The 15,706-nt window shown below is 40.0% G+C and overlaps 1 protein-coding gene across 8 annotated transcripts in view; it reads right to left on the reverse strand.

The window, feature by feature from the left end:
• Positions 1–15,706, reverse strand: part of GLIS3 (GLIS family zinc finger 3) — a 563,983-nt gene that overhangs the window by 324,134 nt on the left and 224,143 nt on the right. For all 8 annotated transcript variants that reach the window (XM_043486789.1, XM_043486788.1, XM_043486791.1 and 5 more), the window contains one exon: positions 14,350–15,475. In XM_043486789.1, the coding sequence (XP_043342724.1) occupies positions 14,350–15,475 (1,126 nt within the window). The remainder of the gene's footprint in view (positions 1–14,349; positions 15,476–15,706) is intronic.

Here is a 15,706-nt window from a genome sequence, read left to right on the forward strand (position 1 = left end):
CAATGATCCCAGTTATGGAGGTTTGGTCTTCCTGCTTCTATTCCTTGTTCTTCCTCAATAAACACTCCATACAGCATTCAACAATTACATCAAAACAAAAAATAAATCATATCATCCCTCTCCTCAAAACTATCCTTCCTTCAGTTAAAGTGAATAAATTTATAAAAATAAATAAATATTCAAGAAAAAAAAAAAAAAACTATCCTTTCATGGCCCACAGGCCCTAAACAATCTAGATCCCATTTCCCCCCTGAATTCTTTTTCTCTTTCATCCTTGTTCATTCCATTCCAGCCACCCTGGACCCCTTGATGTTTCTAGAAAACACCAGATCAACACTATTGCCTCAACGCCTTTATACTTGCTGTTCCCTCAGTGTGAAACTCTGTTCCCCTAGGTATCTGTGTTATTTACTATCTTTCCCTCTAGACCTCCAAGAGGACAGGGAGTTTGGGGTCCTGACCTGTTCACTGCTATATCTCTAGGTCCTAGAAGACTGTTTGTTATGAAATAGTTGCTCAGTTGCTCAATAGTGGAACGAGTGAAATAGAAACAATCATCAGAAACCTTTTTGTCTTACACCTGAGGGTCACTTTTGGAGACCACACAGAGAGCATGCACACCTACAATTAGATGAATGATTCAGTATTAAAATATAAACATAAATCAAATATGCAAAGATTTTTAAGTGAAAAAATTACACAAACAACTTTATGACATTTATATTAAAATAATTTTCTGTTATATTATGATTGTTTGAATTGTATACAATGTCTATGTTAGTAAAAATAAAGGATGAAACCAAATAATTCAGAAATGGTCAGTACAATGTTTTTTACAAATGTATGTATTCTGTATTTAAGAATTCTAAATTGCCCCCATTCCAGACATCTTCAATTAAACCTATTCTAATCTTGGCTAACTGAGAATCCAACTTAAAAATTTCACTCCCAGGCACACCTGTTTGACAAGTGCAGCAGGAACCTGTCAAGACACTTGGCAGCATCATTCCCTCAGAACACAATGGGCTTTTTGGCTGGAGGGCAGCAGGAACCATTATTACTCCCTGATGGTAAGTAGCAAGACAGTCTTCCAAGGAAATGTACAATCAGGCAACTAAAAACGTTTTTATGAAACCCTTCCTTGAAAATAAATCATTGACACTGCAAATGGTCAACATGTACTCTTAATTTTTAACTAAACTGCCCATTGATCTACCAAGATCTATGTTCCTGACCCTGTGGTCTAGTGAAATTCATTTTTCTGAAGTTCTGAATTCAAGAGAAGTGACAGTAACACAGCTGTTGATTCCAATTTACTACCTCAATGGAGAAAGCAGAGTGATTTCTCCATTATCTGCTCAGAAGATATGACTCCTTCTTGCCTAGTTCCATCATAAAGACCCCATTCCACGAGCATAGCACAAAACCAGGGTTACAATCTAAAGATGATCTTTCCAGGACACACAATTGATAAAGATCAGGAAGACCCAGACAGCCCGAGTTGCTGGAGTCCTCGCCAGCAGTGGGTCAATGCACTGAGCTGTTGGGGGAAATACTAGAGGAACAACTAGAGATAATTGCTGCAAACTCAATCCTTGCCTCATGAACCTAAATACTTCCCACCTCAATTTATCATGTAATTTGGAACTTTCAGAAAAAAAAAAAAGCACCTGTCTCATACTTGTATCCCAGCACACCTCCCACCAACACCTTCAGCAAGTTTCGACAAATGCAGCTGCATTACTTGAGATGGGCCAAAAGGTCAGGGCCCTGAAACTTTGTCAGCTTGACTATCTAAAGCCACTGGAAAGCACTCCATGTGTTTCAGAGAACAGGTAGACACTTCACTGCACAAAAGCAGCTTTGTTTCTCTATATGTGACGCTGCCTAATTAGAATCAATGATTTTTTTTTATTATTGTTCTTGATAAGCTTGTTTGCCTAGCTTTGTTTTCCTAAAACACTTTAAACGTCTCTAGGAAGAGTGAATGTCGGCAGAACACTGAGACAGGCCTTGAACCAGGGCTGTGGTATTGCATGATGTTTACAATTTGTCATCCTTGGGGGTAATTTTGCGAGCTTAAACACACTAAAGGACCTATTATAAAGAGCCAGGCAATTTCATTTTGTTTGAATATATTTATGGAAATGGACCAAAAGTATCCATAGAGGCACATTGTCATTTTTTCCTTTTGTGTGTGCCAGTTCATGACCAAAAGCAAGCATTCAGAGAAGAGAAGAGCATTTATGACCACACTGTGTGTATCAAATAAGTTATTTTATGAACAGATGGGGAATATTGCATTTCAGGGTCTTAGTAAAATAGCCCTCACACCACATTTCTGTTCAAAATGGTGTATCTCTCTGTGATTCATTTATGACCTTGCCCTGATAATGAGCAGATCTCCCTCAAGGGTGAGTGCCTGTGGGACATAAAGACATCACACATCCTCATGACTTAGAAAGATGATGAGCAGTGGGGAATTATGCACCAAGAACATGTAATTTGGACAAGGTGGGAAAAACTGAGTAATTCACTTGAGATAACAAAAGTTTTCCCAGCAGTGGTGACTGTATGGCAATGGAATCCTTGGAGAGTAAATAAGAAAAAAATGGTTGGGCTGGGAAAGATTTAGTAAGTTGAAAAGCAAGTTATAGAAGCCAGCACTGATAAGAAAAAAGAAATGATCTTTTACAAAACTGCTTTGATGAGAAAGGTTGGCTGTTAAGAAAAACTCAAAGATCAAGACTTGAATGTTGCTTCTTTTCAAAGGGATACAGAGAGCATGGATAAGTTAGGGGTGAAGCAGGAGAGGGATGTCTAGTTCCCTGCTGCAGATACAGTGTTCTGTGTTTAATGTGCTCCTGTGCACACATAAGGACCACACTTCCCAACCTCCCTTGCAGTTAGCTGAGGTCATGTGACTGAATTTGGGCAATGGGATGCAGGAAGAAGTGAAACATGTCCTTTGTAGATCTGGCTTCCAAAACTTCTGCACAATTCTCAGCATGTTCTTTCACCGTAGACTTAGATTGCAGAGCTATTAGATATAAGGATGCTGAGTCACTGAACAATCATGAGGAGCAAGCTGTATTATAACACGCACCAGAAATAAACCTTTATTGTACCAAGCCACTGAGATTTGGGGCTGTCTATTGCAGAAGTTAGATTATCTTAATATATTCCAGTAACACTTCCTTGCTATCATTTGCTTTTCAAATATCATACTCTTGCTAAAGAGAATCACTCATCTCATTTTTAAATAAAATTATTTCAGAGGCCTTTAAGAGAAATGGAAAAAACTAATTTGCTTTCAGATCAGAACATAGGATACCTCAGGGAACAAAATGGCTGGCAACATTTTCTGAGGTGCTTGAAGGAACAAACTGTCCTTTTCTTTCCTAGAAGTTAACTCAAAGACTTTATTTGCTTATTTTTAACTTATTAGGGAAATTTTCAAACCTTCTCACAAGTAGAAACAATAGAATAATAATAACCTTCATGCATCTATCACCTGACTCCAAAAATACACACACACACACATATACTTATATACATATATATCTACACATACACTCAGATATAAATAAATAGATAAGTTGATTGCTTGCTAAGTAGACAGATATGTATGTGTATACATTTGAGTACTACTATATGTTATTCTAATCATTGAGCTAAGTGCTATGGGTAGGCCTTGAATAACTATCTTTGAATACATAGTTAAAAAGAAGAGAATATGAGTCTCAGACTCACAAATTACTTCACTCTGAGGGCTATAGTGATGATTAAAGTAATCCAGTAACTCAGAATTTGTAACACAAATTTTCTTTCCCTTTTCATTTCTCTGAAGGAGTTTCTAAGGGAGAGATTTAACACTTTCTTCCTAGTGAAAATAGTAGCTTCCCCTTGGGAAGCCAGTGCACTGAATCTTTTCTCAGTCATTCACCATTTATACATATGAATTTTATTTTTGATGAAGTTCTTTCCCAAAAGCAAGCCTTGAATAGATGGAGGGAAAAAATAAGGAGCAAAAGCATGGGGCCTTAAGGCAGCATGGAAATTCTGAGGGAAAGAGACAGTAAGAGCCACTACAGATGTAATGGAAGACAAATTTCCATTTCAGAATTTTGTTTAAGGTGGGGTCCCCCATTTCCCCTTCATTACAACTGCTCTTCCACCCCCAAATCCATTCTCTTGGCTAACAAAGCACATTTGGTGGTTTCACACTAGAAACTGTGACTGGGAATGGAAGGCAGAAGTGGCAGAAAACAGTTTAGTTGTAGCAATATTTCTCATCACAGGATGGGCTTACCAGGACCAACATCCATGGCCCAGCTTAAAAATCAAAGCATTTTTACAAAAGCATGCTTAAAAAAGAGAGAGAAAAGAAATTGTTGTGCACAAGCCTGTTCCGCACAAGTTCTGCACAAGCTTGGTAATTTCAAGAACAAGATCGGTGAGATGCTCTATCTGCAACACTCTGAACATCTAAGTCTACTGATGCTGGGTCCAGGCTGGCTCTCTGGTCACACAGGCAAATGGCCTGAACTTGGGAGGCTCAAGCCCCAGAAGAGGTAAGTGCTTTTAGTGTAGGAAGCCCAAGTGACAAAAGGCCAAGCTCTCCTTTCACTCTGCCTTCCTCAGTTTAGAGAGGCATGAAGACCTAAGGTGTTCCAGATTGAACTGCCAGGAATGGGTGCTATTTTGATGAGAACTGACTTAATGTGCATTCCTCTAACCATCTCAAACATTTAGCTCTGCTCTGTATTAATGCAGTCCGAGCAGAAAAAAAAAATTCCAAAGCAAATCTTAGTAGTCAGAAGGTGGAGGGAAGTTGGGAAAGGACTGACAAGCTCAACATGATGAGTACCAGTACAACCAAAGTGCTTAACACTATTTTACTCTCTTTCCAGGTTATAAAAGGAAATTATTTAACGAATGGAAGGCTACTCATACACAAGATAATGTATATGGTCTCGGTCCATATCTCAGTCATTCTACATAACTTATCAAATAGCCTTTGGTCCCTAATCTTCCTCAGGTTTTTTTCTTTTTTCTTTAAAGTCCACCACAGAAAATACTTTTATGTTTGTCTCCATATATCAGTTTCTCTGGCTGATCACTTGGCAAAAGAAAAATTTGTGTTTCATATTAGAGCTAACAAGAGATATATTTCAATGAAGAATGAAACTATAAACTTTACGAGACGGTTTGGGGGAGATGGTTTGGGAGAAGTCAAAGTTTCATTTCACAGGCACTAAAGTGGAGTGCTTCTTACCTTAGTAATACTGCTTTTGAAGATTTTTGTTTTAACCAATTTTGCATTCGTATTAACTAGGTGTACAATTTCTTCTAATTTTCAAAATATTACCTGTGTTTGATAGTAAAAGTCCTTTGTTATTAGTTCAAAGTAAGTTGCACGCCTCCCTTCCCATTCCTACTTAGTCTCGGACCATCGAACGACCTAGGAATTGTTTCTTTCCTGGACTCTTTGACACCCCGGAGTTATCACATATTGTGGTGCTCCACTCAGATGGATTCCTTCCTTGTCTCTGCAAGAATCACTGACTTCTTTCAAGGTGCAGTCACCTCCTTTAAGACTCTACATAGCTGGAAGCTTCTTTCCCTGTTTTCCCATTAAAACAACTTGCATGGACCTAAATCAGAGCCCCTGTTTCCATTACTGTGTAAATAACTATTTTCGCAGCTGTCACCGCTATGACCTCCTTAAGAGAATGTCCCATTATTTCTGTACCTACCCAACTGCAGCTTCCAGAACAGGGCATGGTACAAGGCTTGTACTGAGTGATCGAATGAATGAACGAGCATGCACTGACAGGGTGGACACATCAGTGCATATATTATTTGGGTAGGACAACTATACATCCTGGTTTTCCCAGGACAAGCCTGGCTTATACCAATATTCCAGGAAAAGAGAATCCCTTTCACTCTCAAAAATGTCCCAATTTGAATAATAAACTATATGCTCACACTAAGTTTAATTACTCACGCACATTGCCTTGTCTGCCCAGAACTAGGTCATCTCATTTTCTAGTTTCTCAATAACTTTTCAAATTAATCATTTTTAATTCTTCAAAATTCAGAAGTACTAGTTGTTCTCTGTATTCAAATCTAGGAACCATGACCCAAGAAAATAAAAATAGTGTGCTGCAAAATAAGAACACACAGGTTTCACTCCATTTTCTCATCAAATTTCTATCTAAACCAACCTCCCATACAAGTGATGACACCTAACCAAACCAACCAAACTCCTCTGGTTGAGGCTGCCCATACTTGGAGTAAATGGAAAATTGAGCCTGCTCATCCAGGTTTTGTGTTTGCCAGCCACATATCCACTGTCCAAGATTACAACATTCATTGTCTTACTGATAGTACAGAAGCCCTGATTCAGTCATTACAATAGAAATTACAATAGCAATTACAATAAATCTGCCCAGAAAAGAAAAAATCTCTTTTCCACGTCATTCTACCCAAAGTTTTAACAAAACACTTTTGAAACACCAAAGAGAATCAGAACACTTCTTTTATGGAAACATAATTGTGGTCTTTCACTCTACATTCTTGAATTGTATTTGGACTCAAAGACATCAAAACAACCACTCAAAGCAAAGGTAATCAAGAAATATTCCAAAGGTCACAAAAGACATGACTAAAAAATTGCCAAACTAGTTTTTCACACTGAAACTAAGAAAAACACATTTTAAAATCTACATATGAATAAACCTCAAAAGATCTGAAATATATTCCCTTAATCAGATCACTTAGGAAAAGATTACCATAATTTTTTCTAATTTTAAAAACATTATTTCAGAGCATGAAATTAGAGGAAAACCACAAAACAAATATGAACTAAAAGGAACATTAACCACCATGTAGTTAATGATTTTGCTTAATGAGGATAAAGCCTCAAATATTTAGCCTCTAAAAGTTTCTCTCATTATCTATTGCTTTTCATTAATACTAGAAGGGCAGGGCAAAGAAACATAAACCATGACTTTCTATGAAATGTTTGCCCAAATCTGCTATGAATTTATTTTCAGGACAAAGTTCATGAAAAGCCAGTTCCCCAGGTAAAGTGGATTAAATACCTTCCAAAGGAAAATAAAATGAAACCACTACCAAATGGAAGCTTTCTAAACTGTGTTTGGGGATGTAAAATCAAATTTGACAGATGCCTTATAAACTGTGGTCAATGCCCCATCTGATGAGAATTTCTGTGGTTTTGTTTTTACCTATACTAATGGGTTTGTAATTTATGGTGACATGTGTATGTCTACACTATGCTGGATATGTACATACACAGATAAATATGGTGGTATCTCTTTTTTATGTAAACTTGCTGGGAAATAATCTTGTGATTTAGTTGTATCTTTTTAAATCATTGAGTTTGCATTAAATATTTGACAGACTGATGCCTTGTGGGATACGATTTGGAAACCATCCTTTCTCTGATCTTTACCAGATGTTTCACTGGTGGTATTTCGGCCTCAAGAGACAAAGAGGATATTAATGTTAATTTTATTTATTTAATCATATCAGGCAGATTTGCTAAAAGGAAAAATTCAATATTTTGGTAATCTACCAACTCTTCAGAAACATCCATAGTAGCAAAAATGTTTTGAAGATCATTTTATATTAAAAGCAGAAAGGCTGCATGCATGGTAGTTGGGAGGAAAAACACTCTATCTTACCTTTAGAAATGAGAATAATGTGACAAATTTGTCAGTTCCACTTTTAACTCAAGAGGCAAAGAGGTGGCAATGACATTCATTACTCAGCAGAGTCTCATCCCAATCTTTAAATGACTATTAATTGTAGAGAGAGAATACTCTGAATATGAAATGGACACTCAGTTGAAAGCCTTCTGCCACTACCTGAGCTACTCTGTAATCTTATCTCGTCTTGAATTTTATTCCAAGGGAACACAAGAGTACCCTAATCATTGTCAGGGCATTGATGATAAAGAAAATGTACTTTCTATTAAACAGTGCCTCCCTACTCCTTACCTGAGATGACAGGGTAGGCTTTCATCTCTCTTGAGTTCAGTGTCAGAATGTGGAAGCTTTTAGAGCACTGATTCTCACCCTTCTGTACTTTAGAATCACCAGGAAAGCTACACCCCTGACCAATTACATCACAGACTCTGGGGGTAGGATCAAGGTATGGGTATTTCATAAACCTTTTCAGGCAATTCCAATGTCAGTCAAGGTGGAAAACCACATCCTTGGAATAAGTAGACAATGGTCAAACAACTTATTAGTCTTAGAAAAATCACTTAATTTTCCTAGGTTTTTTCCTCCTCATCTTAAAAGCTGTTATGTATGGAACAGAGCTAAACTGTTATACTCATTGATTTTCTTTTCTTTTTAGATAAAAATTTATATTTATAGTTGTAAAATATTTCAAGTGAGCAGCAACACATAGAGTATATTACCACCACCAAGCTAAAATAATTTTTTAAAAATAATTTTAATACTTTGCCATCTTTGTTTCATTTCTGTCATTCTTTGGATAAAAGATAAAGCAAAATCCCTACATCCCATATATTCCTATTTCTTTTGTCTCTAGAAGTACCCACTATCCTAAAGTTATCCTGCCTACATGATTTTATGGTATTTTGTATTACATAATAAGTAATTATGTATCTATGTTTCTACAACAACTATATAATACTGCTTAGCATATGTTTCAGTCAGTTCAGTTCAGTTCAGTCACTCAGTTGTGTCTGACTCTTTGCGACCCCATGAACCACAGCACGTCAGGCCTACCTGCCCATCACAACTCCCGGAGTCCACCCAAACCCATGTCCATCGAGTTGGTGATGCCATCCAGCTATCTCATCCTCTGTCGTCCCCTTTTCCTCCTGCCCCCAATCCTTCCCAGCACTAGGGTCTTTTCCAATAAGTCAACTCTTCGCATGAGGTGGCCAAAGTATCGGAGTCTCAGCTTCAGCATCAGTCCTTCCAATAAACATCCAGGACTGATCTTTAGGATGGACTGGTTGGATATTCTTGCAGTCCGAGGGACTCTCAGGAGTCTTCTCCAACACCACAGCATATGTTTAAATATACATAAATTATATTACACTGTATATACCTTCTTGCATATAATTATTTCATTTAATATTGTTATCTATTTATCCATATTATCTATCAATATATAGATATATTGGCTTATTTACAGTACATTAATTTTAAATTTCTTCATATTATTTCATTTGGAATAAACCACAGTTTCCTGATGTACCTTATCTATGGACAGATAAGTCTTTTATAGTTTTTAAAAAACAAAGGTATAATAAAAACCTCTTTGTATGTCTTTCTGCCACCAAAAGTTGCTCCAGGGAAGATACTTAAGAGTTTTGTTATATATTCTCAACTGCGTGTTTGCTAGATAGTCAAAAATTTTTCCCCAAAGTGGTTAGACTAATTTACTCTCACTAGTAATGTTAAAACATTCCCTTCTCCATATTCTCCAACATGTGACACTATGAGAATTTATTAACTGTTGCCAATATGAAGATTATGGAGTGATAACTAACAGTTATGCTTAGATGATATTTTTCTGAGATTCCTTCTATTCAGTTAATTTGTGGTCACCACATCAATGCTGCTGCTGCTGCTGCTGCTAAGTCACTTCAGTCGTGTCCGACTCTGTGCGACCCCATAGACGGCAGCCCACCAGGCTCCTCCATCCATGGGATTTTCCAGGCAAGAGTATTGGAGTGGGGTGCCATTGCCTTCTCCCACATCAATGCTAAATCTTATCAAAATAATAAAGGATGTGGGGGGAAGAAGTCTTCTTCCACATTTTACAATGAATTTACTTTTCCTCAAGAAATGTCTTACATGGCTAAAGCTGGCTCATGAACCCATAAATCAGGCCATAAAAGAGGAATGGGGACATAGCCCCAGCTCTGTATTTATTTTCTTGTATTCCATAATCCAATGTTACTTAAAAAGCAAATGACCCAATAGTCAAGCCAAAGCAAATACTGTGAATTTTGCCAGGCAAAATGCCTGTGGAGAAATGAGTCAATTCATACAAGATTCAAAGCTGTCTTTGGTCAGTGACATTTTCGTGAAAATCTGTGGGTGGGTAAAAGTTTTGCAAAATTCCTTTTTGCTATTGGATAAAATTCATCCAGGAAAAATAAGCAAAATTTAAGTGGCGACCCACATTCCCCCTAATTCCCTTATTAACACTCCCTAACCTCCCAGCACAACTGCTTTCTATCGTGTACAAAGGCCAGGATCAGGGTTTGTGATCCTGGCAGTGGAAGCCTGTCCCTCTGCTCACTTTGCTCCGATCAGATAGGCTTTCTCATGAGAAGTACTAGCAGACAGAGTGTGCCTGGCCTCACTCAGAGCACATCTTCCTGGGAATGCTATCTAGATGTTGCACACTCTTCAATTTAATGGCAAAAAGACCTACTATGGTAAAAACATTCTCCGTGAGCACTCTGTTGGAACACTTACTGTAGCTATCATTAGGGATGGTTAGTGTACATCTATGGGCTTCCCTGGTAGCTCAGCTGGTAAAGAATCCGCCTGCAATGCAGGAAACCCCAGTTCAATTCCTGAGTCGGGAAGATCCCCTGGAGAAAGGGCAGGCTACCCAGTCCAGGACTCCTGGGCTTCCTTGGAGGCTCAGATGGTAAAGAAGCCGCCTGTAATGCAGGAGACCTGGGTTCCATTCCTGGGTTGGGAAGATCCCCTGGAGGAGGGCATGGTAACCCACACCAGTATTCTTGCCTGGAGAATCCCCACGGACAGAGAAGCCTGATGGGCTACCGTCCACGGGGTTGCAAAGAGTCAGACACGACTGAGCGACTAAGCATAGCGCACAGTGTACATCTATAGTTTTGGGTTATACTTTATGTTGTCCTTTAATGAACATGAAACAGGGATTTGGGAAAGAAACTGATTATAAGGCTTCACTACGCTCTGGCTTGAGAGTTTGAAACCTTTTCATCTCAGAAAAAAAAAAATTGAGTTCAGCAAAATTATACTTGGAAATGCTTAAAAGTTTTGATACTTCTGAGATTCATCAATGTTAAGGGTGGTCTAAGCTCAGGAAGGTCTAAATAGAATAATATCATGCCTACAAGTTGCTGTATTAGTAGACAAAAGTGAATGGACTCAGGTATTTTTTAATATAGTACTGACATATTCCAGTTTCTGATTTAACTGAGGTCTGTCTGTCTGCCTGCTAAGGCCTTTACCCGTCTCCAGCACTTTGCCATTGGCTGGGAATATCTTTGTAATCAAGCCAAGATTGAAAAGAGGGCAGCTGGTTTGACTTTCCAGAGAAGCAGTAAGAATGAGATCTACAGAAGGGTGGAGTTGTTTGGGTGGGAAAGAGAAAAGAAACCATTCTCTTCTTCCAGTAAGTTAACCAAGTAATAAATTAGCAATCCTCCCCCAGTTCTGCCACCTAAAGTCCTGAGTGATCTAAATCCCAGAGTTCTGGGTAAGGCTGAGGAGTTACAGTCAGAGACTCTAAGAATGTGTTCTCCCATGCATGAAATGGAATTTGGCATCAAGGGAGGACACCAGTGGTAGCCTCTTACTGTAAGCAGGCTGTCACTGAATAGCCCTTTCACACACCCTCCTTTTACCATGACTTCCAGAAGCTCATTGGGCTGCCTGTAGTCATGGTCACCAAACACAACTGGGTCATCACATCTTTCCTGGGTCAATAAGCTAAGTGAGTGAAAAGGATGACTAACTCTAACTGTGGTCCACAGAAAATTAACGGCAGTTAAACATAAGTAAAACAAAAGTGGACTAGGCCTTTTAATTTAAATTACTCCTAGTCTTTGTAGCATGTGACACAGCCATAAAAACCCAAAGATCACTTCATGTCTCCAAAAGAAGAATGTGGTCCATTTTACTTGGCAAAGATCTTGAGCTTTGAATCAACTACCATCAGTTTCTTAAAAAGTGAGAGATGAAACAGATGAGTTTTAATAGTTCTTTCTGTTTGGATTCTGAGAGTGTAAAGACTGGTTTTGCAAAAGGCAGAAAAATGCATCTTTTTCAGATGTGCATCCACATTACACACAATATGTCTTCTCTCTATGGGCTACAACTTGAGAGGACTACTAAACTTTCAGAGCAAAATTATTTGCTACCAGTTAACTACAACCTTACAAATCAAGCAGATGACATGTAGCAACATAACAGCTTTCAGAAGACAGAATGTTCGTGATATGTATGTTTTATAGGAAAATCGATGTCTCCCTGCTAAAAATATATAGTCCCAAGATGAGAGCTACAATATTAGTCAGGCCCTCAGAAACCCTGTACTAATACATTTGCACTATAACATGTAACTTAATGCTTTGTGGGCCTTGATCTGATATGCTATTAAATCTAGCAATCTAAATTTTGCAAAGATTTCATCTAGCAGTGGGGAGTAAGCAGACCAGGGGAGAGAGAGCAATCATTTCCCATACCCATCTTGAATAATATCATGAAAAGCTATGCAGATGCCTGCAAATATTCACCTCTCAGCTTATTCTTTCATTGAAGCATTTCTATTTTTAATAGTCATCATGCACTTTAGCAAAAGTCAACTTTACAAAGTTATATGTTTTTTCAAAATCTGGGAACAGTGGGAAAATACGGAAATCTTATTGCACAAAAATTAATTTTGCAATGCAAAAAAAAATTTTTTTGGATAATTCAAGCCTTTATGTTTATTTCAGTAAAGCCAAATCCAGCAAACTATTTTCAGCCAGGATTAGTCAGAACTAAAAGGTTGGACTGTTTTCCTTCAGAGACTGAATGTCTCTCTTGCCTGCAATAGGCCAGTGTGTTCCAAACAGAGTAAATGGAATTGCCTTCAACTGCTTGTCTCTTTCTGGCATTTTTAATGCAGAGCCTTACTGACAGAGTAAGGTTTTGTTGGCTGGAATGCAATTATTCTTTTCAGTCATATAACCTGGCATTCTTACAATGTATCAGCTTCAAGTTTTCCTTAAGAAAAATCATAACATGGGGCATACTGTAACGACAAGAAATGCAATTTCATTCCTCCAGAAATTCTTAAAACCTTTTCAAAAGTACCCACTGGATGATGAAAAACGTGCTTCTAATACTTGCCTTACAACTACCACCTGTTTGGTTTGCTTTTACATGAATCTGACAACTTGGCTAATCTATAATCAAACATTAACATGGCAAACATGGGCCAGATTCTTTATTATCAAGACATAATACAAAAAGAAGGGACTCTGGCTGCAGGGCCACCATCTAAATAAGTTCCTTTTCAAAATCATATATATATAGATATATATATTATCTCACACATTAAGTGACCTGCAGCATATTCAATATCCAGGAAATACCTACAATTCTCAGATTTTTAACTCTAAGAGAAATATTCTTGTCCATCTGGACTAACATAAAACACATGCTCTTCCTTTTCGAAGAGTTAAGCGAGCTGTCTGAGATTGTGCAAAGCCACCCTGTGATCCCAAGTGTGATGTCCGGCTTGTAAACCCAGAGGGTTTCTGTTAGGTGTGAAATGATTGTGCAACCATTTAAGAGTCATATTATTCAAAAATAGTAAATTTTGCAAAGAAAGAGAGGTAGTTCCAGGACTGATGCTGTGAAAGGGGGAGACGGGGAGAAAGACAACATGCCAACTTCTTTCAACACCAAAGGCAAGGTCCCCTCTGGGTTCTTTCTCTTTATACATTTTCACCCAATTTCCTCTCCTGAAAGTTCAGGGAGATCCAGATTCTGCTTCTGTGGTATCCTTGAGTGTTTTAATGCTGGCTATAAATCATTAATTAATCTGACAACCTTGGAGTGTGCAGTGTGCAGGCGCGTGGGTGTATGCAGCAACAATTTTACTAGCCAAGTTGCTAAGTGTGAGTTCCTTTCCAAATATCAGAACCATCACTCTAACCCTAATACTCACCCAGTTATTGCAGAGAAGGGGAAGTCACTGAATATTTACTTTGGAAAAGAGCTAAAGCTTGCTGGTGGTGCAGTGTGTTTCTCTGCCCTGCACATTTCAGCAAGTCTAAGTTGGTGCCTGATGGGAATCAATTTTCTAAGATTTTGGACAGTGTGGCAGATGAACCTCCCCTGATCTTATACATTTGCAGAAGAGAATCTAGAAGTGGAGAGATACCCCAGCCACTAGTAATTAAAGAAACTTTCTCCTTCCTCAGGCTGAAGAGGAGTCAAATCTCATGGACACCTAGACCTCCAGCACCCAAAGTCCATAAAAGAAAACACTCCCCAACTTGCGGCAGAGTTTGGAAAACCACATACACCTTCAATGAACTCCAGGGGGCTTTAGCAGACTCACCGAACACTTGTTGGGCTTTTCCCCCGAGTGAACTCTCATGTGGATCAACAGTTTATAGCGGGCATTAAATGGCTTGTACCTTCGGGGACAACCGGCCCAGAAACAAGTGAAGTCTTCTCCTTTGCGCTGGTCTATGTGGACCTTCTCGATGTGCCGCACAAGTTCCTCCTGGTGGTCATACAAGGCACTGCAGTCGATCCAGCGACAGCAGTGCTTGCCCCCAGCGTCATCCATCTCCCCCTCCTCTTCCAGGGCGGCCGGGGGCAGGGCCAGCGGCTGGGCCTGGTGGACCAGCTCTGGATGATGCAGATGCGGGTGGGCGTGGTAGGGCGGCGGGGGGCCTTGGGGCTGGGGCGGCGGTGGCAGGGGAGGCAGAGCGGGTGCGGGGGGCAGGTCCAGGACGCCACCGGGGAACTCGTCCAGGCGCTCGGTCTTGAGCAGGCCGGCCGGCTGGCCCGCAGGCTCCGGCAGGCCGTGCTGCACCACCATGTTGTTGACCAGGCCAGGCTGCAGGCCGCCGTGCTCCAGCTGGTGCATGCGCTCATACTCCAGCGCGCTGTCCTCGTCGTAGGCCGGGAGAGCCAGGCCGCCGCCGGCCGCCCGCGCACCCTTCTGGCTACTTGGCACTGAGCTCGGCTGGGGAATGCAGCTGCCTCGCACGCCCAGGAAATGCCCGTAGACCTCAGGCTGCGGAGACATGTTGGCGGGGGAAGCCCTCGACCCGTTGATGTAGGCGACCAAGGACGTGGGCGAGGTGCGGATGATGGTGTTGAAGTCTATCCCGATGCCGTCGGACAGCGGGGACAAGGACAGTGCTCTCTTCTTGGAGCGGGCCGAGTGGGACCTGGCTGAAGAGTGTCGGGGACTGGGGTAAGGAGAGTGGCTATTTTCCATACCGAAAAGGTAGGATGGCAATGAGTTAGAGACACTGTTGCCCGACATGGCTGTCCCAGGAGGAAGGCTAATCAGGTCCCCTAGATCAGTGCCATTCTGAGAGTTGTGGTTCGAGGAGAGTGAAGGGAGAGCCTTATAGCCGTGCGACCACTCTTGTTTCACGTTCAAGGTCGACTGACTTTCTGTCAGGCTCAAAGTTGAGGAGGCCAAAGACTCTCGCGAAATAAGGGACCTGGAACGGCAGCCGGAAGAGGAGGAAAAAAAAAAAAGACAAACATTTTAGCAGGATATGGATTGCCTAAAACTAAAAGAACATTGCATTGACAATCTCTTAAGTATTTCCCCTAATTGCATTCTCAGCTAAACACACATTCTTTGGCTAAGATAAAGCCCAAGACTTTTAGTTCCAGGTATATAACATTTTACCAAGAGGAAAAATAAAGGCTAATGCTTGCTGGAATAA

This window comes from Cervus canadensis, chromosome 14, assembly GCF_019320065.1.
Source record: "Cervus canadensis isolate Bull #8, Minnesota chromosome 14, ASM1932006v1, whole genome shotgun sequence".
In the NCBI taxonomy this organism is placed as follows: Eukaryota; Metazoa; Chordata; class Mammalia; order Artiodactyla; family Cervidae; genus Cervus; species Cervus canadensis.